Below are 24861 nucleotides of genomic sequence, written 5' to 3' on the forward strand. Positions count from 1 at the left end.
TTTGTTTTGTTATTCTGGCTGTCCCGGGGTTCTCAATAGACCAGGCTGGCCTAGAATTCAGAGATTCGCTTGCCTCTGCCCCTGGAGCGCTGGTATTAAAGGCTTTTAAAGTTGTGCAACCCCACGCCTGGTTAATAAATTTCAAAGAGATCCCCCAATGACCAGCCCAAGAATTCAGTCTTCTACCAATTCGTAGTGGTACTCCGGATTATAAAATTATATACTTCAGGAGTAGCACAGTTCGGACATGAATGTAAAGGGGCCAGCAGTCAGCAAATCCTAAATAACTTGCTGCACTTTAGGGCAGATGAAGCAGAGGCTGGGAAGTAGCACTTTAAAAAAAAAAAAAGACATTTCCAGGGACCCTAAGGGCTCCACCAGGGAGTCCTTTATCTGTAATCCTTTCATGGTCTAGAACACCCTCCCTTTGTAGTTCTTTGTACACTTATCTCAGACTGGACAGTAAATTATAGATAGGAGGGAAAGGGTGTGAATGTTTGTAGCTTAACTGAACTCCTTTTATTTGCTATGCATGGCAACAATCCTCTAACACCAATAAAGGCGATAAACAGGCGAGTTAATCTACAATCTTATCTCTGGTTTCTATTTTCTCTCCCGTCTTTAACTTAATTAAGCGTTCCCAGCTCTTTGCTTGACTCGCGCGCTGCCTGTTAAGATCTTAAAAAAATATTTGCATTTTACACTAAAGTATCTCCTTTTCAAAGCATTTCCGAGTCTGCAAAACGTTTTCATGATTTGGTTTCTCAACACCGCCGGCAGAACCGTTTCGGAGTAAAGGCTGTCGCTTCTGACCTTGCACCGCGTGGCTGGCTCGGCGGTCAAGGTTAGGGGCAGGGCGACCGGCCAGCTCGGGCTCCCCTGCGGGGGAGGGGTGCGGCGGAGAACGGCCCAGCCAATCGCGGGCGCCCTCCCGACACCTGCCGCCTTCGCGCCTTTTCTCTTGAACGCCGCGCACGCCCAAGCTGCGCGCGCATCGCGCCCCCAGCGGTCTTGGAAAGGGGCACCTCAGAAGGTGTACGTGAGGCAGGAAGTGACGTAAGCCAGAGTGCCGGTAGGAGGCGGGACCGGGCTATAAGCTTCGGCGAGGAGACCGCGGTCGAGGCAGAAGGCGTGCGGCGCGCGACCGGTGATCTCGGCCACTGCGGAGGAGCCTCAGAGTGAGTGACGCGCCTGTCAGCGCCCCGGAGCCTCGTGCTCCTCGTGCGGCGGGCGGACTGGGGCGAGAGGTCGGGGCTGGCGGGCGGGGAGGCTGCGAGGAGCTGCGGAGCTGGGGCTTGCAGGTGCAGCGGGGTGGGTGCGGAGCCGCCGTAGCCTGCGTCCTCCGGCTCGGCGCTGCAGGGCGGTCGTAGGCCGCGGGTTCGAGAGTGAAAGGGCCACCGCGTTGCAGCGCAGACCCGTTCCGCTGGGAACACGTGGTGGCTGCTCCAGGAAGTCGCCCCAGGGAACGGCTGTCGGGGTACGTGGGTGACCTTGGGGCTCCTCGCAGGCGGGCGTCGACAGCTGAAAAGGACAAAGCTGTTCTCTATTCGGTCGCTAGTGTCCTGGGCACTTAGAGAGGTTCCAAGAACCGCACATTGGAGCTGCGGCACCACCAGGGTCTTTCTTGCCAGGCTCTCCGCCTCTTGGCAGTGCGTGTGGAATCTCATTTTCCAGGGCAGAATAGATATAAACATTGCAGGTAATACTAAGAATGTCGCTAGCAGTCCTCAAGCTATGGGAATAAGATATTTTTGTAAGAGCTATTTAGAAATAACTGTAGAAAAGTCAGCGTGCTCACAGTGTTGGACAGCTCTAAAATAGTGAATGAGGGTAAGAAAATTGTTTTTGCAGAGTCGTCAGTTAATATACTTTGTCCCGTGCTTAAAATGAAATGATCCAGTGGACTGGATTTCTTTGCTTTTTTTTTTTTAAAGTATGAGAATTTAAATGGGAAACAGTCGTGTTACAGAAATTCTCGGCTACCTGATATCTTTAGGATTAGATGAATTTAGAATACTAAATGGCTAATGCAGTTGGCTCCGAGCTGTGAAATATGACCTCTTTGACAAAAGACATTTAAGTTGATTCAGGGCTTTATCTACAAAGAAAATGGAATTTAGCCAGTGTGGATCCTCCTTTTGTTGTTGTTTTTTGATTCGGGATTATGTAAAACTCTGCTTTATACAGGAATCCGATATCATACTTTATCATATTTTTTCAAAGGGTTATATGCTTTAAGGGAATGCTGTCAAGGAATGGTGGGTTGACCCTAGTCTGTTGATTCTGGGTAGAGATCAGGTCTGGCTAACAATTGCCTCCCCAAGGCTAGGCAATGTGCTTATCTGTAATGGAACAAGGTTAACCTTGAATTAAACCACGGCAGAAATTATTGAAAATGAACCTCTGGCTTTGTGGGACTGTGGAGTTCCTTCTCTCCCAGAGTGCAACACAAAATGAACTTGATTGACCCCCCCAAGTGGTTCTGACCTTTGGGTTGCTAGCTTTATTTCCTCGATTGCTTTTTCATTTCAAGCCCGTAGAGACTTCTCTAGTGAAAGTCACACTTGAATTCAAGGGATGGTATAGCCTGGAGCTCAGAGATACACCTACTCCTGCAGCAGAGTGTTTAAAAGTGATTAAAGGCCTGTGCCACCACACCCAGGAAAGTTGGGCTCTTAACCAAGACCTTAATGTGTGGGCATGGTGGCACACACCTTTGATCCCAGCATTTGGGCAAGGCAGGTGGATTATTGAGTTTGAGGTCAGCCAGGCTGAAGAGTAAGAACCTGTTTAAAGACAAATAAAAAGCAGAAACGAGCCATCTCTTGACAAGTCATTCTAAGTATTTACAACTTTGACTAGTATTTTTTGTTTTTTAAATATCAACAGAAAAGACTGGGTAAAGTCAGGGACTTGTGCTATCTAATTTTGAAGATAGTGGACATGAACTTAAAAGGGAAGGAAGATCTGGCTCAGGTCCTCAGAGGAACTTCCTTTTATGTGAGCACAAAGGTTTTGAAAGGCATTTATCTAATGAAGTGTGCTTGTGAGAACCCTAACCCTAACCTATGGATATGTGAAATAATATTTTGGTATCTCACTCTGCCTTTGCCCCACCCCACCCAACCTCCCTGTATTAATTACAGAGCCGTGGTTATAAAATGGCTGAAAGTAGATTTCAAGGTAATCGTGTGTCGGTTTGGTTTGTGATTAGTCTGGCTAATATCTTCGCTTATCTACCATTTCACAGCCCAAAGTTAAGATCATGGATCAAAATATGTAAAACCTTATTTTTTAAATCATTAGGATTAAATGGCTTTCCTAATCTTTGTGAAAAAAGATGTCTAAGTAAATAATGTGTGAAAATTAAGATTAACTTTCTCTTGCCAAAGATTGTTGGCATTGGTGACATCTTGGAATAATAAGGCAAATGAAAATTGTTTTGCTAATTTAAGCGTGGCCCTTCCACAGCTACCAGCTTTGAGTGGGAATGGTATTTTCGCTGGTGTATGTCTCTGCCGTGCTTGCAGAATGTAGATTCAGTGCTTTAGCTTGGAAGAAAATTCAAAAGAGGTTCTTAGAAAGCTGTTTCTGGACACGGGTGCTCTGCTCTCAGGAGGCAGAGGCAGGCGAGTCTACAGAGTGAGTCCTGGACAGCCAGGGCTCTTCACAGAGAAACACTGCCTCCAAAAACATAAATAAATAAATAGAGCCATGCTGGTGTGAGATTTTAAGTGAGTGAAGTTTTCCGTATGAAACTTAAGAACTAACTGGGTTTATCTTCCCTGAGGTCTGCACTTCATGGCTGTTTTGGAACTGCTCTAGTGTTCACAAATGCAAGTTTAGTGATGAGGGTAAATGGGAATTTCCCAAGGTAATTTTTTCTGGCTTTTTTAAGGCAGGGTTTCTATCCAGTATTGGGATTAAAGGCTATGATTTTTTGTTGTTGTTGTTAAATTTTGGTTCTGGCCAGGTGGTGGTGGTACACACCTCTAATCCCAGCACTTGGGAGGCAGAGGCAGGTGGATCTCTAAGTTCGAGGCCAGCCTGGTCTACAAGAGCTAGTTCCAGGACAGCCAAAGCTACAGAGAAAGCTTGTCTCAAAAACAAACAAACAAACAAAAAATTTGGTTCTGTAGATTAAATAAAAATAACACATTTCTTGGGGAAAATATGTACTTGGGTTATAATACAAAGCCAAATTTAGTCGTTGATACCATCAGTCTGTTTTCTTCAAACTCAAAATGTTCAGTCTTATTTAGGTCATTTATTTAATTAAATGTGTTATCACATTAATGGTGAGCAGTAGAGGACTTAGCATGGATAAAGTGTCCTTTCTTGGTTGGATCTCCAGAATTTCAAAGCTAAATAAATGCCAGCTCAAGACTAGACTAGAGTAATTTAAGGTGGCTATTTCACACAAGCGTTAAAGTGGAAGCTGTTTTTCCTAGAAAAGATGGTTGAAATTGACTCAGGGTGGGGCCTTCTCGTTCTGGCTCCAGCAATTGGGTTTGTTGGTGCAGTGTAGTGATAAACTTAGTAACAGAAGGGGCAAGAGATTGTGCTTCTGAGAACATGTATGAGATCACTTGCACATGGTCTAATCATCAAAGCATGGGGATTCAAGATCCCCATGAATAGACTTGATTAGGCTGGACTCGAACTCAGGAGATCCAAGTGCTGGGATTAAAGGCATGCACCACCACCAACCTCCCAATACACAGCCAGCGTGGTTTTTTTGTTCTTTTGATACAGGGTCTTACTTTATAGCTCAGGCTGGCCTTGAACTCACCATCCTCCATCCTTCCAAGTGCTGTGATTATAGCCTGTGTTACCAGACCTGACTATTAGAGAATGAAAGTCTTGACTTAATTCTCCTAGTTTTTGTGTTTTTTGATTTTTTTTTTCAGGTGGTAGTTTGTCTTTGAATTAGTCCCTTTGGATACCAAGTTAATAATCATTTATCTGGGCACGATACACACCTGCAGTCCGAGCATGTGGGAGGCAGACAAGCAGAAGGGTCATGAGTTCAAGGACAGTTTGGGCGACTTGGTAAAATTGAAAGGGGTTGCCACCTCTGTTTTTATGTTTGTCTGTTTGTTTGTTTGTTTTTTTTTTTTTGTTACTTAAACATCACTTAATAGTGATGGTATTCTAACTAGTTTTTTATCCTATATTTTGGGGGGTTTGTTTGTTTGTTTGGTTTTTCTGTGTGTGTTTCAAGACAGGATTTCTCTGTGTAGCCCTGGCTGGCTGCTCAAACTCAGAATTGTCTCTGTCTCCCAAGTGCTGCTGGAATTGAATGTGTGCACATTACCTGGTTGATATGACTCTTAATTCTTAAGTTCTTCAATTTTTAATCTAAGAACAGTGATTTAATACATTATCACACTCCCTGGATCTAATAACATTATTCATAAGATTTCTTATTTGTCCCAGTCCTATCCTTTCTAGCTTTTCCTCTGCTGTCCACTTCAGTGCAGCATCAGGCAAGGATTACATTAAATAGGTTGTCGGTAATTATAAACACTTTAGTTAATGTCTAGGAAGCAGATGATATGGTTGTCCTTGTAATCTCAGTTCTGAGAAGTTGATAGAGTAGGATCCCAGTTAAAGGCCAGCTAGAACTCCATAGTGAGATTCTAATTCAATAAACACAAAGCTTTTCAAGAAAGGTGATATCTAGGATTAAGTTTGATATATTATAATTAACATAGAATGGAAGTCCTTCGTTAATCTGATGCAGTGAGCTCTATCTCATATTTCTCTGTTCTAATGTTAGGTGCTTCCTTGTGGCGGCTCGGAATGATGGATCAAGCCAGATCAGCAATCTCTAACTTGGTAAGATTTCCATCCATCTGTAAAAATGCAGTAGAGGAACTTGACTTCACTCAGTGTACAGAAAGAACACCCCAAATTCCCACCAGGCATTCCTTTATCTGACTAGTAGTCTTGAGGAATAACAGATCCCACATAAGAAAGGCATGCTCTGGTTTCACATGTTTGAGACAGGGTCTCGCTGTGTCTCAGGTTGTCCTTGAACTCAGTCTTCCTTTGTTTCCCAAGTGCTGAGAATAGAGATAGGTATCACAAAACCCATATATGAAGATGTTCAGTTTCAATTAAGATTAAGTAGGAAAATACTCTAAGGATAGGGTAGCGTTGGCTGTTTGGGAGTTACGTAGCTAGGTGGAACTAAAGTGTGTGCCAATAGTTTCAGCTGCACTGGAGGTTGAGTCGAGGATTGCTTGGCCTCCAAGTTCTGGGCCAGTCTGAGTAACGTGGTGAGAACCCCATCTCTTTTTTTAAAAATTAATTTAAAAAGGTTATAGCAAACTTACAAACTAGAAACCCTGGGAAAATCTGTTGGCTAGTCTTCATCTGCCGATGACAGAACTGGGCACAGAGAAGAGTATGTTGGAAAGCTTCCCTTATGTATGTCATACATAGTATATTATGACCAAACTTTGTAATTCATTCATACTTTTTGTATCACTTCCTTTCCTTTTCAAAAAATACCAGTTTGGTGGGGAACCATTGTCGTATACCCGCTTTAGCCTGGCTCGGCAAGTAGATGGAGACAACAGTCATGTGGAAATGAAACTGGCTGTGGATGAAGAGGAGAATGCGGACAATAACATGAAGGCCGGTGTCAGGAAACCCAGAAGGTTTAATGGAAGACTCTGCTTTGGGACAGTTGTAATAGTCATCTTTTTCTTGATGGGTAAGAATATATTTTAAGAAATTCAAAAAGGCCTTATTTCAGGCCAGGTGATAGATACTTTGTACATTTTTTTATATTAGGAATATACATAGGCTATTTAGAATGGTTCCAGGGATAGCTTCTAGTACATCAAGGTGTTCACCCATGTCTTGAACAGGTCACTGTATAAAATAATGGCTATTGTAGTAATTTAAAATTCCATAAAACTGAGACTCAGGTAGTTCTTTTACACCCTTAGAATTTAATTAGAAGGTGATGTTTTCGGTGATAAGTTAGAACCTAAGTCTGAATTTAGCTCTACAACTTCTGTCTTTAGGATTTATGATTGGCTACCTGGGCTACTGTAAACGAGTAGAACAGAAAGACTGTGTGAAACTGGCAGAAACGGAGACTGGCTATTCAGAAAACTCTGAAATAGAACAAGACATTCCTAAATCTGCTCGCTTGTATTGGGCTGACGTCAAAAAGCTGTTGTCAGAGAAACTGGACGCCATAGAGTTCACTGACACCATCAGGTAAACAAAACAAAAAAGCAAGAAGTGCTATAACCACAGCCATCTCTGTAGCCCTCTTTAAAAATGTTCTTGATTTGTATCTGTATGTGTGCGGTCGCAGTACAGTACTTCGAGTGTTCATTGATACTGCAAGCTGTTTGACTTGCTTCTCCAGGTCTGCAAGAAAAGTTAGGCTGGGGTTTTTAATGGGATCTTCATGGTAATTTTTGTTTTTGTTTTTTTTTAATATTTATTTATTTATTTATTTATTATGTATACAACATTCTGCCTCGATGTATGCCCGCATGCCAGAGCAGGGCGCCAGATCTCAGTACAGATGGTTGTGAGCCACCATGTGGTTGCTGGGAATTGAACTCAGGACCTCTGGAAGAGCAGCCAGTACTCTTAACCTCTGAGCCATCTCTCTAGCCCCTTAATTTTTGTTTTTAAAACAAGCTTGAAGGAATATGTTCTTAAGGCATTGGTACATTTTATTTCTCTCTGTAACGGTTTAATCCAGCAGTTTTGAATCATAGTTCATTTATCTTGAATATGAAGGATGTTTTTAAAGCAATTTGTTTGATCCTTATTTATTTAAAATAGATATTTTAATGCAGAAACTTATTAGTTGGCTGGTGGTGGTGGTGCATCCTTTTAGTCTCAGCACTTGTAAGGCAGAAGCAGGTTGATTTCTGAGTTCCAGGACAGCTACATAGAAACCCCATCTGAAAAACAAAACTAAAGACTTTTTCTTGCAGGCAGCTGAGCCAGACTCCATACATCCCTCGGGAGGCTGGATCTCAAAAAGATGAAGATCTTGCCTACTACGTTGAAAATCAGTTCCGTGACTTTAAACTCAGCAAAGTCTGGCGAGATGAACATTATGTGAAGATTCAGGTGAAAGGCAGGTATGTTGAAATACATACAGTAGCTTATTATAACCGCTTTCAGATATATATGTTCAGTAGATCAGACTTTTAGAATGAAAGATGAGGTTAAGATTTAGACATCAGTTTCCTTAAGCCAATCAATGCAAATCAAATACTATGTATTAAAGCTCTTGAATTTTTCTTCAAGAATGGCTAAAACTTTTTTTATTATATTTTAGTGTTGCTCAAAACTCAGTGACCATAATAAATACAAATGGTGGCTTGTACCTGCTGGAGAATCCTGAGGGTTATGTGGCATACAGTAAGGCTGCAGAAGTTACTGTGAGTACATGTGACTGTTTGCTGGTCTCTAAGGAAACTAGATGTCCGGTATATATTAACTGAGGTACCTAATCTACAACCTCCATTATCATAGAATAAATTCCAAGGACCTTAAATCTGATCCAGTGTCCCTTTAATACAGTTCCTTATTTTGTGGCATCCCCCAATTCGTAAAATTATTTTGCTACTTCATAACTGTAATTTTTTTAATATTTATTTATTTATTATGTATACAATATTCTTTTGCGTGTATGTCTGAAGGCCAGAAGAGGGCACCAGACCTCATTACAGATGGTTGTGAGCCACCATGTGGTTGCTGGGAATTGAACTCAGGACCTTTGGAAGAGCAGGCAATGCTCTTAACCGCTGAGCCATCTCTCCAACCCCTCATAACTGTAATTTTGCTACCGTTATGAAGTGTAATGTAAATATCTGTTTCTAATGGTCGCCTCTACCCACAGGGAGAACTACTGTCCTAACTCTTGCTCAGCCTGTTCCCATTACATGGCTCTAATTCATGTGCACACATTCAAGCCAGCTCCCACCTAACTAAAGAAAGACCTTGTTAAATCTTTTCCATCAGTCATAAATCAAGGAAATGGTCCACAGACATGCCTGCAAGGAAGATTTCCCCAGTTCAGTCTCTTCTTTCAGATGACTGACTTCTGTCAAGCTGAAAAACTGAAGAGCTCAGTTACCTTGGATACCTTAGGTTGTCTTTTGACCTCCAAACACACACAATTTATTCCTATATGTTTTCAACTGTTTGAGATTCTGGTGTGGAAACATGTAATTGATGCGTCCGTGCCTTACCTGTTTCTGTTTATCCTGGTGTCTTTACCCTAGACATAGCTGAAGCAATGTAAAGGCAGAATAAAGTATAAAGCATAAGGCTAGAAATGTTGGGTTTTTACTTCTAATAATGCTATTTAGGTTTTGCTTTAAACCGTAGGTTTGGGCTGGGCGGTGGTGACATATGCCTTTAATTCCAGCACTTGGGAGGCAGAGACAGGAGAGTCTCTATGAGTTCAAGGACAGCCTGGTCTACACACTGAGTTCCAGGACAGGCTCCAAAGCTACAAATAAACCATGTCTCAGGAAAAAAAAAAGAAAGAAGAAAAACCTGTCAATTGGGGATTTGATTTCTGTCCCCTTATTGTTTTCCATTTCTTTCTCTTTTTTGTTTTTTTGTTTGTTTGGTGTTTTTGAAGCAGGGCTCCTCTGTAGCTCTGACTGTCCTGGAACTCTCTGTACACGGCTGGCCTCAAGTTTAGAGCTCCGCTTGCATTTGCCTCCTGAGTGCTGAAATTAATGCACACCCTCCCTTGTTTCTTATCTTAGGATTTGTTTGTCAGATTATAGTGATATTGATACATTGATCCTCACTAAACCTAATGTCTTTATTTTAGGGTAAACTGGTCCATGCTAATTTTGGCACTAAAAAGGACTTTGAAGGTTTAAATTATGCTGTGAATGGATCTTTAGTGATTGTTAGAGCAGGGGGAATCACTTTTGCAGAAAAGGTAAGTATGGGTTTTAAATATACTAGTCTTACTATTTTTGTGGATTATTTCCCCCCTTCCATTTCATCCCTTCAAACCTACCTATATGCCTTTCCTTGTTCTTTATTCATGGCCTCTTGTATAAATTTGTGTGTGTGTATGTGTGTGTGTGTGTGTGTGTGTGTGCCTAAATAGAGAAATACAGCTTGCTTAGTCATAATTGCTGTATGTACATTTGCAGCTGACTGTTTAACATTGTATTACTAATTGCTGTGCTCTTCCCTGGTGAGGATTCCTCTCTAATAGCTTGCCTTTTAGCATAAATTCCAGTATGTGTGATTTTCATTTTGTATGAGCAGACTTTCATGTCCCGCTTTTCTCTGTTTCTTAGGTTGCGAATGCCCAGAGCTTTAATGCGATTGGTGTCCTGATCTACATGGACCAAACTAAGTTTCCCGTTGTGGAGGCAAACCTCCCACTGTTTGGACATGTGAGTTGTCCCTGCATTGGATATGCTGTGCTTTCTTAGATCCTCTCTGGAGACTTAGCAGGAAGAAGATAATTACTGAATATGTTATTAATAGTTCCTCAAATTGGAAATTTTTTTTGATGCAGTATTTTTTAAGCTACATTTTATAAAAATTCTTAGACTTTGAGGCTTTTGGTCAATAAATAGTTTGGGCTCTAACCTCAGACCATATCTGAGCCTTACAGGCAACTTGAGTAAGTGGATAGAACTAATTATTCTCTGTTCACTAGGCTCATCTAGGAACTGGTGACCCATATACACCTGGCTTTCCATCTTTCAACCATACTCAGTTTCCACCATCTCAGTCATCAGGATTGCCTGCTATCCCTGTTCAGACAATCTCAAGAGAGGCTGCGGAAAAGCTGTTTCAGTAAGTGCATCTGAAAACTCAGTATGGTGAGGTTCTAATTATGCAAGAATGCTAATAGCCTAAGTTGGTTAAATAAACCTAAAAAGAGTTGGCTATAGAAAGTTTACATTTGGAAGTTTAGGGATAGTTAACTGTTATTGTGTATAGATGAAAAACAATTTCCTTGGTAAAGGGATCTTGATAAGGGACTCAGTTACTATAGAAAATATGTTGGATCCTGTTGGACCTGACATCTAAAATCCATGTGTAACCAACCATTCTGAATGTTCATTTGCTGCACAGAATTATTCTAGTGAGTTTCCAGCTGCTTTATGGTAATACTTCTATAGGTGTGCCTGGTAGTACACACCTTTAATCACACCACTCAGGGTGCAGAAGCAAGGGATTGCTGAGGTCAAGGCCAGCCAAATTTATATAGCAAGTTCCAGGCCAACCAGGACTTGACAAGATCCTTTCCAAAAATCATTGCACTTTATCTTGACTTGGTAGACTTGTTACTTAAACCCATTTTCAAACTCTTGCTTATTGTACAACAAGTTATGCTAACCCCTCTATTCTTGTTTCTTCAATTTAGTTGGAAAACTAAAATACATTTTAGTGAATAGAGTGGTCACAGATAAGGAGCATTTTATTTATGTGAGGGCTTCGTGAAGCACTAGGTGGCTCAGAATCAATCCTAAAAGTCTCAGTGTTTGGTGATTCGCAATAACTTGTTCTACCCAACACTTGTCTCTTTGGAGTCCTCCCCTCCATCATACTCTATTGTACCGAGGGACTTATTTCTGTAAGTCAGACATATTGAGAACCTGTAATAAATGACATTGGCTAGGTAAAGAGCTTTAAAATCAGCATCTGAGTATTTTGTAAGGATACAAAATACCTTTGTTAGTGGAAGGGTTGGGAAACATGAAAATACACTAACAGATTGCTAAGACTTTCATTATGGATCCATCTTAGCATTTATTTTTAATGCAAAGTAACCATAGCTGTGTCCTTTAATGCAGAACCTTTCTGGACAGATTACAGATTTCTAAATCAGAGAAAGAATTACTGGCTCAAAATGCTAATACCTTTTTTCTATTTCTAGAAACATGGAAGGAAACTGTCCTACTAGTTGGAACATAGATTCTTCGTGTAGGCTGAAACTGTCCCAGGATAAAAATGTGAAACTCAGTGTAAACAACGTACTGAAAGAAATAAGAATACTTAACATCTTTGGAGTTATTAAAGGTTTTGAGGAACCAGGTACAGACCCTGCCTTGATCTTAGTGTTTTGCTTACTCTAGGTGCCTAGTGAAGGAAGGGGACAAAAAAAAAAAAAAGCTTGACTTGCTTTTATGCAGTACTAACTCTTGTTTGCCCTAAAGGGAATTTTGCATATATGTGTTTGTGTACTTATACCTATCTGACCATGTCTGCTTGTGCAGAGGGCCAGAGTTCAGCATCAGGTAACTTCCTCTCGTGTGTGTGGATGTATGAGTGCCACACAGACGCCAGTGGACAGATTGCAGGAGTCATGTCTGTGTCGGTCCTGGGGATTGAGCTCACAGGGACTGAACTCGGGCTTGGCAGCAAACAGTTTTCTACTGTGCTGTCTTCCCCACTAGAGCTAATTATTTAGAATTAAAAGCATTGGAAGATAACAAAGCCTTGTGATATCATCTTATTAAAACTAACCGTTAATGGATAGGAGCTCTGCTTTATAAGTAAGCAATGTTTTCCTTTTTTCAGAAGAGTAATTTTTGCAAGGGATCATGTACATGATCTATATCATGTATTTTGAACCCTGGTCTGAAACTATCCAATTCTGCCCATATAGCATAAAAGCAGCGTAACTAGATTAGTGAACAGGGTATAGTCCCTGGGGTAGACTGCATTAAACAGTCACTTATTGAATAAGGGAAGTTCTTGGATTTTGGTTGTTAAGTGGCTGATGTGTTTAAAGAGTATCAGTAATTGTCCTGTAAATTTTAATCCCCGGAATCCTAAGTCATGTGACATTAGGCTTTTATCCTTCGTAGTTAGCATGCTCATTTTAGATTTCATTAATAGAACCAGTTTGAAATTAAACAAAAACCACACACACACAAAGCTGGACATGGTAGCACACCTATAATCCCAGTGCTAGAATGCGGGGGTGGGAGAATCATCAAAATTGGATGCCAGTCTGTGCTACTTGGTGAGGCCTTGTCTCAGAATAAAACAGTATAATTGTTTCCTTTTTCTGTCTTTTTAGACCGTTACATTGTAGTAGGCGCCCAGAGAGATGCCTGGGGTCCTGGTGCTGCAAAGTCCAGTGTGGGAACAGGTCTTCTGTTGAAACTTGCCCAAGTATTCTCAGATATGGTTTCAAGAGGTACAGTAGAAAAGTTTTGACTTTAAAATATTGTGAGCTCCCCTGGGCAGTGGTGGTGCACACCTTTAATGACAGAACTTGGGAGGCAGAGGCAGGAGGATCTGAGTTCAAGGCCAGCTTAGTCTAGTACAAGAGCTAGTTCCAGGATAGGCTCCAAAGACAGAGAAACCCTGCCCAAAAACTAGCTAAATAAGTGTGAGTTCCATGTCATCCTAGCAGTTACATTCTGCATTTAATCGCTGACTTTAACCTGTGATCCAGACATGTTTAGGGTGTACATACGACCACCGTAGACATCTTATGTTCGCCTATGGCAGTTTTCACTGACTTCTTTATTTTAAATATTTCTCCAGGAAGTATCTTCATTGAACTAGCAATCATCTAGTTCTTTGAAATTGAAAAGTATTTAGTATAAGCCTTGATACTTATTATTTAGTATAAGCTATATTTAGTATTTATATTAGTATTTAGTATAAGCCATAATTCTTAGTTCAACATGTACAGAAAAATAAACTAAATCTAACATGACTCATAAGGCGTTTACTTGAAAATAACCCATACCTTTATATAATGTGCTAAGGTTAACATCTTCATAATTCTACTTGATAGGCATTCTCTTGTGTTGTGGTACCTTGCTACACAGGCTTACAAGCAAATATCTTACATTCTTAATTGAGGTCTAAAGTGACTATGTTAATAGGGTAGTTGGCAGACTGGAACATGGACTGCCTAAGGAGTTGTCACTTTTTGAAACTTATAGGTATAGTCTGGTGTGATGCCATCGTAGTTCCAGTTAATTGGGAGCCTAAAGCAGGGGGTTGCTTGTGACTTTAAAGTGAACAAGGTAGATAGTCTGAGAATAAGGTAAATAATTCATATTTTAAGTGATTTGCTTCTAAGCAGATTGTCCTCAAAGAGGATACACACACATACCTCAACCCTGCAACTCAGAAACTTCAGAGGTTAAAAGTAAGGGACTAAAGACAAAGGGAGTAACCACTAATAATTTGCCATGCCATGTACTCAAAATGGTATAAAGTTGTTATCCTACAAAGATTATTTAAGATTTTGTCCTTAATTGGGTTTTTAAATCTTGAATTTATCTTTAGTTACCCACCTGCCTGTAACCACTCAAAAGGTGAACCTAAGTTTTTGTCCATTTCCAGGTGGGTTTAAACCCAGCAGAAGCATTATCTTCGCCAGCTGGAGTGCAGGAGACTTCGGAGCTGTTGGTGCCACCGAGTGGCTAGAGGTATTCCATAAGTAGTGGGTCCTTACAGTAGCTGTCTGTGATAGGTTAATGCTTATTAATGTGTACATGATGGGTATGAGTATATTAACATTATCACTTCTCTTCTAGGGATACCTTTCATCTCTGCATTTAAAAGCTTTCACTTATATTAATCTGGATAAAGTTGTCCTTGGTAAGCATCCATTCCTAGTTTTTTGGGTTTTGTGTGTGTGTGTGTGTGTCGTATTCTGCCTACATGTGTGCCTGCGGTCCAGAAGAGGGCACCAGATCTCATTATAGATAGTTGTAAGCCTTTAGACAAGCAGGCGATGCTCTTAACCACTGAGCCATCTCCTCCCACACTCCCTTTTTCTAGTTTTTAGTTTTTATGTGGAGTTCTGTTGGTCTTGGAACTCACTCCGTAGACCAGGCTGGGCTCGAACCCAGAGCTCCTCCTGCCTCTACCTACTGAGTGCTGGGATTAAAGGTTTATACCACCACAACTGAGTTTTTGTGTTTTGTTTTTTTTTAATATATATTTATTTATTATGTATACAGTGTTCTGCCTGCATGTGTGCCTATACACCAGAAGAGGGCACCAGTTCTCATTACAGATGGTTGTGAGCCACCATGTGGTTGCTGGGAATTGAACTCAGGACCTTTGGAAGAGCAGGCAATGCTCTTAACCTCTGAGCCATCTCTCCAGCCCCCCTGAGTTTTTGTTTTTAATTTAATTTTGGAGAGAGTGTGGATTCATTTTGTATTTGTGTGTATGTGGACATCTAAGATAATTGACAGTTTGTTCTCTCCTTTCCACCATGTGGGTCTTCTGAAAACTCGGGTTTTCAGGCTTGGCCACAAATATCTTTATCCGTTGAGCTGTCTCAGAAATTGGATGGGGATTCAATAAAAGTGTTAAGATTAAGGCTATTTAAAATGCAGGTATGGGGGCTGGAGAGATGGCTCAGCAGTTAAGAGCACTGGCTGCTCTTCCAGAGGTCCTGAGTTCAATTCCCAGCAACCACATGGTGGCTCACAGCCATCTGTAATGAGATCTGGTGCCCCCTTCTGGTGTGCAGGTGTACATGGAAGGAATGTTGTATACCTAATAAATAATAAATAAATCTTTAAAAAAATTAAAATAAAATGCAGGTATAAATCAGGCATGGTGGTGCATGCCTTTAATTCCAGCACTCAGGAGACAGAAGCAGGTGGATCTTCGAGTTTGAGGCCAACTGGGTCTACAAGGCGAGTTCTGGCAGCTCAAACTACAGAGAAACCCTGTCTCAAAAACAAAAAAAAATTACATATTGAGACTATCTTGAGATACGACTTTGTAGTAGAACATAAGGTACTGGGGTCAGACCCCAGTACTGCCAAACAGAAAAAATCTCTTAACTTTACTTGACTCGTAAGTTTGTTTTGTTTTGAGACAGAATTTCTTTGTGTGGCCCTGGCTGTCCTGGAACTCACTCTGTAGACCAGGCTGGTCTCAAAGATCTTCCTGCCTCTGCATCCTGAGTGTGCTGGGGTTGGTATATGCTACTACACTGACTCCTAACCTAAATTTCTACTTTACTAATAGTTATTGTATAGGTCCTGTCTTTAGAATTCTATCTGAAAATTGCTTGTGTAGACAGAGGAAAATATTAAAGTAATTTCTTTATAGGCACTAGCAACTTCAAGGTTTCTGCCAGCCCTCTATTATATACACTTATTGGGAAGACAATGCAGGACGTGAGTATACCTAGTTGCAAAATTTTGTAACTTTTTATTAATTAAAAAAAAAGAAACCAAAAACATGATCAATAGCCAATGGTAGGAATTGAAAGTAAATTCTAAAGCAGTATTAGTCATGTTCTTGGCTTATTGATCCTAAGTCTACTGAATTGAGAGATGGAGTATATGAAAGATTCTCTGAATACATCTTTAGGATTATTGCCTTCAGGCCTGAACTGTTGTAGGCACTTACAAGAGATTGTAAGTCAGAATTCTAAGGAAGATTCAGAAGTACTTGAGAAATACCCAAGACAGTACCTACTGGGGAAAGGCAATTATGTCAGTTTTGAGTGAGGAAAGAATACATTGAAGAGAATATTTGCAGAGTAGTGGATCTCTCCAGTGCAGTTGAAGAGAATGTTGGAGTGATTAAAGATGGAGGGAAGCAACTGATAGATTGACTTTCCCCTTTGGGATGTGTGGGTCGATTTAGGCTCTCAGACAAGATAGTACGCATGCTGGTTAGCCTGGCAGTCTAACTTGTGCTACAGAGAAGTGAGCAGGAAGAAGACAGGAATGTTTATGTAGGTTAGAGAGGGTTTAAAAAGTAGTTTATGCAGCCTAGAAGATGTAGTTAAGGACTATCAAAAGAAAGAAAGCAGAAAGTCAGGTGTTCAGGAGAGAATCTACCCTTCCTAAGGGACTGATAGTGTAGCCCACAGGAGAACAGATTTTAAGTATTTGTAGAGGAAAGAAATGTGCAGAAAAATTAGGTTTTAATGGACTATTTCTCGTTTTACAGGTAAAGCATCCACTTGATGGGAGATCTCTATATCGAGACACCAATTGGATCAGCAAAGTGTAAGTTGATATAAGTAGATGGAGCTGTAAGCCTACCCTACCCTGTAGGTGGACCTTGGGTATCAGGGAAGTGGGAAGTGCCTGGTAGGTCTCTGTTTCGGGATACTAAAGATGGCCCTTGTTCTCCTCGCAGTGAGAAATTTTCCCTTGACAACGCTGCTCTCCCTTTCCTTGCGTATTCTGGGATCCCAGCAGTTTCTTTCTGGTTTTGTGAGGTAAGACTGAAGAACTCAGCAGCATTTTCAGTAGATCCTGTAATAACTGAAACCAAATTTCTCATTTAAAATATTAATGTTATTTAACCTTGTAATTATTTTAGATACCTATTAAGTATTCTAGGTGTTGAAATGTTCTCTTAGCAACAACCAAACAAGTATAAGGTAAATATAAGACAATGTTGAACTGATCACATTGTCTTCCTAAGAGCCAGTAAGAAGGCACTGAAGGCCAACCAAGCAGAACAAACAAAATTAGTAGCTATCAGTGGAGGCCAGAACCCAAGTGACTTGAATCATTTTGGAAAGTCTAGGGACTAATGAAACACCTGATCTGGAGATTGACATGACTAGAGTTTCTTTTACTCTTTTAAGAAACACAATTATTTTGTTTGTCGCATGTTTGGCCTGGTGTATATGGGGTCAGGACAACTTGTTACCATTGGGTTCTGGGAATAGAACCTGAGTGTCCATGCTTCTGACTGATGGTAAACCTAGAAGGTAAGGCCTCCACTCTTAGCCCTCACCAGTACAAAGACAAGACCTTTCTTCCTCTTCTAGAATGAGGACTATCCTTACTTGGGCACTCCTTTGGATACTTATGAAAAATTGATTATGAAAATTCCTCAACTGAACAAAATGGTTCGTGCAGCAGCAGAAGTGGCCGGTCAGTTCATTATTAAACTCACCCATGAAGTTGAACTGAACCTGGATTATGATATGTATAACAACAAAATACTGTCATTTGTGAAGGATCTGAACCAGTTCAGAGCAGATATCAAGGTAAGCTACTGTTATTTTTTAACTGGCTTTTGTTTTACTCTACTTTAGTACCTTTACCCTTCTTGCTACTTCTCCAGCTTTTGGTAACTCATTTGTGTGTACGTGCATGCAGTTTTCTGAAGCAGAGAATCTCGCTGTAGCTCAGGCTGGCCTTGAACTTGGGATAATCCTCTGCCTCAACCTTCAGGTCTTGAGTTTTTCCAGCAACTTTTTGTTTTTCCTTTAGCATGGATTATAGTAACCTTCCTCAGGACCGCCAGCCCGCAAAAATGACATGGAGACCTTTTTTTTTTTTCTCTCTCTTTTTTTGGTGTGTGTGTGTGTGTGTGTGGAGTGTTTGGTTTTTTGAGACAGGGTTTCTCTGGCTTAGGAGCCTGTCCCGGAACTCCCTCTGTAGACCAGGCTGGCCTCAGTCCACCTGATTCTGCCTCCTGAGTGCTGGGACTAAAGGCATGGGCCACTACTGCCTGGTTTACCTTGTATCTAGTTTAGTATACTCCTCATGGTACGCCTAGCTTCATCTTCCCTAACGTCTCTCTCTGCTCAGAAGTTCTGCTTAGCTATTGGTCAATCAGCTTTATTAGTATGGGTGTTTTGGCCCCATGTATGTGCAGAACTTTCATGTGGGGTGAAACTGGCTTTTCAGACTATGCTGAGCCGCCCTGTGGGTGCTGGGAATGAAACCCAGGTCTGCTGGAACAGCAGTCAGTGCTCTTAACCTCTGCATCATCTCCCCCATTCGGCTTTTTATTCAACAGATCATGGCAGCACATCTTCACGGTGTACAGAAGATTACTCCACAACAGTAGATTCCATTATAGTACTTGGCTAGATAAACCTTTTGGTTATAGACAGTGTCTCTTTGTACAGCTTTTGGCTGGCCTGGTTCTCACTGTTGACTAGACTGGCCTCGGTCTGCCTGCTTCTGCCTCTCCCAGAAATAGGAGTCAAACCCCTTCAAAATAATGACTGAATCTTAATTATGATGGCTTTTTTGAAATAAACTGTTCAGAACATGGAATTTACCAAATCAAAGTGTTAGAAGTTCCCCTTGTAGGGAAATGAAACTGGAAACTTTTTCTTAATTATTTTGAATTTCTTAATAGTTTCTTTATGAGGCTAGGAATATATAATTGAAACCAGGTGGTGGCGCGCACCTTTAATCCCAGCACTTGGAAGACAGAGATAGGCGGATCTCTGAGTTTGAGGCCAGCCTGGTCTACAGAGCTAGTTCCAGGACAGGCTCCAAAGCTACACAGAGAAACCCTGTCTCGAAACCCACCCTCCCAAAAAATAGATAATTGAATTAGCTTGTCTGGCTCTAAGATTAATTTATTACTGTAGTTTATAGGGCCTCAGATTTCAAGGAGCTGAAGTATAGTGTTTGGGATCTTAAATTTACATGAATTGCTTATTTTATAATTAATAATTGTCAAGCCTAATTGGGAAGATACATACAGTAACATCTTTAGAAATAGAATTTCTGTAGTCGGTGAGATGGCTCATGTCTAATTCCAGTACTCATGAAGATGAGGTAGGAAGATCGCCTGGGGCTGTAGGGTCCGCCAGAGCAACCATAATGAGAGCTGGCTATTGAATATGTGACCCCTGCCTTTAAAGAAGTATAACATCTAATGAACAATTTGACTTATCTTTGACAGGCGATGGATCTGAGTCTACAGTGGCTGTATTCTGCTCGTGGAGACTTCTTCCGTGCTACATCTAGACTAACGACTGATTTCCATAATGCTGAGAAAACAAACAGATTTTTCATGAGGGAGATCAATGACCGTATTATGAAAGTAAGTGTGCTCTTAGGAAAGAAGGAACTGAATTAGGTAGTTTTAGTTAGCAATGCTCTAAAAGTGGGGAGCACTGGGGGCGTAGCATCCTTAGTTGCTTTAGAATTGAACACAAATTTTAAGTTATAAGATGATCAAAATCAAACCTAGAAATATAAGACATTTATCTTGTTTTATGCTTTAGGAACAGCAGAGCTCAGTGGTAATGAGTTTTATGTGCGTGTTTTGCTTACTTGTACATACATGTACAGCTGCATGGGCCTGGTATTGGAGAAGGCTAGAAGATTTTTCTGATAACCATGGAACTGGAGTTAGAGAGTTTGAAGCTACCATGTGAACTGAGGTCCTATAAGAGCAGCAAGTGCTCTTAACCTTCTAACCACTGAGCCATCTCTGCAGTCCAACCTTAGCAATTTTTCGAAGAAATCTTTAATAAGTGTTGGCCATGAGTAGAGCCTTACTAAGCATCCTAGTCAGTTTCAGAGACTTATGTGAATTAGGAATTAGGCTGGGCGTAGTGGTGTATTGTTACAGTCTTAACACTGAGGCAAGTAGATCTGAGTTGGAGGCATACGTAGTAAATTCCAGGTCAAGTATAACTATAATGTGAGACATTGTCTCAGACAACCTCCCCAAAAACAAAGGGACACCTCAGTAGGTAAAAGCAATTACTTTGCAAACTTAGTTACCTAAGGTAGATCCTGAGAACTGTAAAGGTGACAGAGCTGACCCCACTGTGTGGCATGCATACCCAGGCATACAACGCACACAGGGTCCCACTGTCGTTCTAACTGTCATGAAACTCACTCTAGACCACACAGTCCTGAGGTCCACCTTCCTTTGCCTCCCAAGGCAGGTGGTTAGTGTGCCCTGCCTGGCTACATTAAATTTTTTAATTAAAAAAAAAATATCTCCATTCAAAATTGTCCTCAAAAATTGTCGTCAGACTTAGAAGGCAGTGATGTAGCTGAGTTCCCAGTAGTCTCATCCAGAGGGAGTTAGAATTTGAAAGGAGAATGAGTCACGTCACAGCTGTTTTGTCTCTTTTCTAGGTGGAATATCACTTCCTGTCACCCTACGTGTCTCCCAGAGAGTCTCCTTTCCGACACATCTTCTGGGGCTCTGGCTCTCACACTCTCTCAGCTTTAGTGGAGAACTTGAAGCTTCGTCAGAGAAATATGAGTGCTTTTAATGAAACACTCTTCAGAAACCAGTTGGCCCTAGCTACATGGACTATTCAGGGAGCTGCAAATGCCCTCTCTGGTGACATTTGGGATATTGACAATGAGTTTTAAGTGTAACATAAATAAGAACAGGGTAGTCTGTTTCTAGACATGTACTGGTTGTGCTAAATTTTCATTAGAGCTCAAATCTAATGTTACAATTCTACCCAATCGTCTTGATACTAAATATCTTTAGGCAGCAGCTTTTAGTGCAGGGTTGGACCTACACTTGAAGTTATTACAGTGGATAACACTTGATGTTCGTGATATCGCCTCAGATTATCTTTAGAATTTTGAGTCCTTTGTAATAACTTCCAGTTTGCGTCATGGCCATGAAAATGGGAACCAGTTATGAAAACATTGCTTTCTTCAGTCCTGAGGGTATTGGCTAGTATCTCTGGAGGTGGGAGGACGATGGATGTTGAGGGTCATTGTGGTAGCTGGGAGTGTTTGCTCCCCGCCTTCATCTGATCCTTATTGGGATTCTCCAGATAAACTATGTGCTCTTGGGATTAGCTGGTTTCTGTTCCCTAAACTAGACAGTTACTTTCAGAAGAGGTAGGACTGCTTCTGCCAGCGGGGTTGACATAGGTCCTGCTGATAAAAGGGAGTTTGTCCGCTTACTGCAGGCATAGGCCTTACTGGTTAACCTTATTTGTGATGGGAAACCAGGAGCCAACGATGTCACGTTCTCTCCACTGACATCTGCCCAGTAGTCTTTAGTTCTTTGTTTTTCTCAACATTTTCTAAAAAAGAACAAGTTTTAGACTCAGTTTGTCAGACTTTAAAGAACACACTGCCAAATTTTGGCCAAAGTGTTAGTCTTTGGGGGAAACTCTATCATTTTGGCACTGAGATATTTATTTATTTATCAGTGACAGAGTTCACTATAAATAGTGTTTTTTTTTTATAGAAGATAATTATCGGAAGCAGTGCCTTCCATAATTATGACAGTTATACTGTCGTTTTCTTTTAATAAAGCAGCATCTGCTAATAGGACCCAACAGATACTGGAAGTTTTGCACTAATGGTCAGCACTTGCGGGTTTAGGAGAAAGTCACAAGCCAACAGGTTAAGACCTAGAAGAGAACTGAAAGTAACAAGAGATTCATCATAATCCAGTTAGACTTTTACTATCCAGAAAAAGTTAGTTCTCCTAGGTGCAGTGAGTTGTGGCCAAGTTAAAAGATAATGCCATTTAAAGGACTTACATCTGCAAAATTTTACAGCTCAATTTATTCAAGATGTAACTCAAATTCAATTTTGCAAAATTTCCAGTACCTTTGTCACAAACTTATCTCACATTATCGGGAGCAGTGTCTTCCATAATGTATAAAGAACAAGGTAGTTTTTGCCTACCACAGTGTCTATATCGGAGACAGTGATCTCCATATGTTACACTAAGGGTGTACATAATTATCGGGAACAGTGTTTCCCATAATTTTCTTCATGCAATGACATCTTCAAAGCTTGAAGATCGTTAGTATCTAACATGAATTCTCAACTTGTAACTCCTTAGTTTTAGTTGCAGAAACGTTTGTGGTCATTAAACATTTGGGAAATTCAACTGCTATACAATAAAATCACTACTTCAAGATTTTTCTTTTCAATTTAATGTGGGTGTTTTGTTATCTCTGGTTTCTAAGGTTTTCTTGTCTTACGGAATAGAAGCGTACATTTGTAATGTCTGCTGGTGATATAGGGATGTAACTATCTCCTTTATTTGCATGTTAATTCCTAAACATAGTTGAAGCAGATTTGAGTCCAGTTTTGGTTTAAGGGAATTTTGGAAGGTAGGGAGTAGGAAATAAAGGGTGTTGGGAAACAGAGTTTGCAAAAGGATCTTGATGTACCTGTCTGTCACTATGACGACTAAATTATGTAGATGAAACAAGATTTAAGGTTACATTGACAAGGACTAGTTAGCCATCTGCATCTGATCAGATCAGCTTTGCAAAGCTGCCGCTTGAGTCACTAGGGTCTCAAGGTTCTTGGCACCACTCACCTAAGTTACATCGCAGGTTTTTTACAGCCTCACCCATCTCCTTTAATCTTCGCAGTGTTTCTCTTGTACTGATACTTGAGAATCATATGTAACCATAATGGGATTTCAAGGCACATGAAGGGCATGGGTTTTGCCATAGTCTCTTTAATAAAAATAGCATTTTCCATGATAAGGGTTGTTTCTAACCAAAGCAGTACGTTGGTGAGGTGTAATCTTGGGTAAATGTTATCTGATGAGTAATAGCCTGTTACTCATCAGGTTATTTCTGGTTAAAACAGTAGATTTTGGTAAGAATAGAGTGAGCGTCGTCATGATTCACTGCTTTAGGATTTGCATGACCTTTACTGTGTTAGCTTTTGAATGTCCTTTGAAGTATGGGCTTGCCAACCTACGCTCAGCCATTTTTGTAGACACCCTTATAAATGTATGCAGCCGGTGTGTAGCAATGTGAAGATTCTTTACCTGACTTAATAAAGTGCTTGGACATACTGCGTTGTCAGACTCTTTCATAACTGCCATATCCCTCCCCCACTATCAACCTCACACCAGGGTGGTAGTTACACAGCATGATCACCCAAAGACCAGTTACATTATTGCTCTCTTTAGGTAGACACTCTGATTTACTTCCTTGTCTTTAGTGTATTTAGAAAGATTCCAGAGCAACAAAGATTGGTTACAAGTACCTACGACTCCAGCCCTAGAGATCTGTTGCTCTGATGGCCGGCCTCCACAGGTACTGAGTACCTATGCATAGGCATATATGCAGGTAATATACATAAGATAGAAAAGTGTTCTAAGTCTATTCCATTAAAAACTTCAGCTGCATTCCTAAAGTGCTAAATTTTCACCACATTCTTAACTGCCATTGAGGCAAATCTCATAAGGAAGAGAGGTGTGGTAGGAGCATAAGGTGATGATAATGCTTCCTGTTAAGTGGAGGCCATTTAGGAGATGGTGGTGCATGCCTTTAATCCCAGTACTTGGGAGGCAGAGGCAGATGGATTTCCAAGTTTGTGGCCTGAAGTAATAAGGGTGGCGGCGCTGTGTCCCCAGCACCCCAGCCGCCTGCCCAGCTAGCTTATGCCCCGAAATAATTACACAGACACTGTATTCTTTTAATCACTGCTTGGCCCTTCTGCCCTAGCCCTTACTGGCTAATTCTGATATCCCGATCAACCCATCTCTAATAATCGGTGAGCACCGGTCTTACCGGGAAGATTCTAGCCTAGTCCATCCTGGGTCGAGCTTCATGGCGTGTGTCTGCCTGGGAGCTGGGAGTATGGCATCTCCCTGAGGCGTCTGCTCCCGAGAGCAGAGCGGTGGAGTCTCTCTGCTCACTTCCTCTTCCTCCCAGCATTTTGTTCTGTTTACTCCTCCCACCTATCCTCTAACCAATAAAATGGGCCAACGCAGTTCCTTTATTAGCCAATGACCTTCCTCCATCAGTGGCCAGCCTGGTCTACAGAGTGAGTTCTAGGACAGCCATGGCTACCCAGAAAAACCCTGTCTCAAAAAACGAGGGCTGAGCCGGGCGGTGGTGGTGCACGCCTTTAATCCCAGCACTTGGGAGGCAGAGGCAGGCGGATGTCTGTGAGTTCGAGGCCAGCCTGGTCTACAAAGGGAGTTCCAGGACAGGCTCCAAAGCTACAGAGAAACCCTGTCTCGAAAAACCAAAGAAAAAAAAAGGGGGGGGGGCTGGAGAGATGGCTCAGTGGTTAAGAGCACTGCCTGCTCTTCCAAAGGTCCAAAGTTCAATTCCCAGCAACCATGTGGTGGCTCACAACCATCTGGTATCCTCTTTTGGCCTGCAGGTGTACATGCAGACAGAATACTGAG

At 41.2% G+C, this 24861-nt stretch overlaps 1 protein-coding gene across 2 annotated transcripts; it reads left to right on the plus strand.

Moving 5' to 3' along the window:
* Positions 1-1075: 1075 nt before the first annotated feature.
* On the plus strand, positions 1076-23513 carry Tfrc (transferrin receptor). Of its 2 annotated transcripts, none has more exons than XM_041673028.1 (19): positions 1076-1178; positions 5783-5841; positions 6523-6724; positions 7041-7239; positions 7977-8126; positions 8327-8429; positions 9839-9952; positions 10323-10421; positions 10691-10830; positions 11918-12075; positions 13067-13186; positions 14353-14438; positions 14547-14610; positions 16087-16154; positions 16939-16997; positions 17131-17212; positions 17774-17995; positions 19657-19797; positions 20850-23513. In XM_041673028.1, exons 2-19 carry the CDS (start codon positions 5806-5808, stop codon positions 21090-21092), a joined length of 2286 nt encoding a protein of 761 aa, XP_041528962.1. In that variant the 5' UTR covers positions 1076-1178; positions 5783-5805; the 3' UTR covers positions 21093-23513. The 2 variants fall into 2 exon arrangements, with proteins under 2 accessions (XP_041528962.1, XP_041528963.1); XM_041673029.1 differs by lacking the exon at positions 1076-1178 and adding an exon at positions 1589-1699.
* The last annotated feature ends 1348 nt before the right edge of the window (positions 23514-24861 follow it).

Source organism: Microtus oregoni, unplaced genomic scaffold (assembly GCF_018167655.1).
Source record: "Microtus oregoni isolate MIOR12 unplaced genomic scaffold, Mior012 000023F_ref0000262, whole genome shotgun sequence".
In the NCBI taxonomy this organism is placed as follows: Eukaryota; Metazoa; Chordata; class Mammalia; order Rodentia; family Cricetidae; genus Microtus; species Microtus oregoni.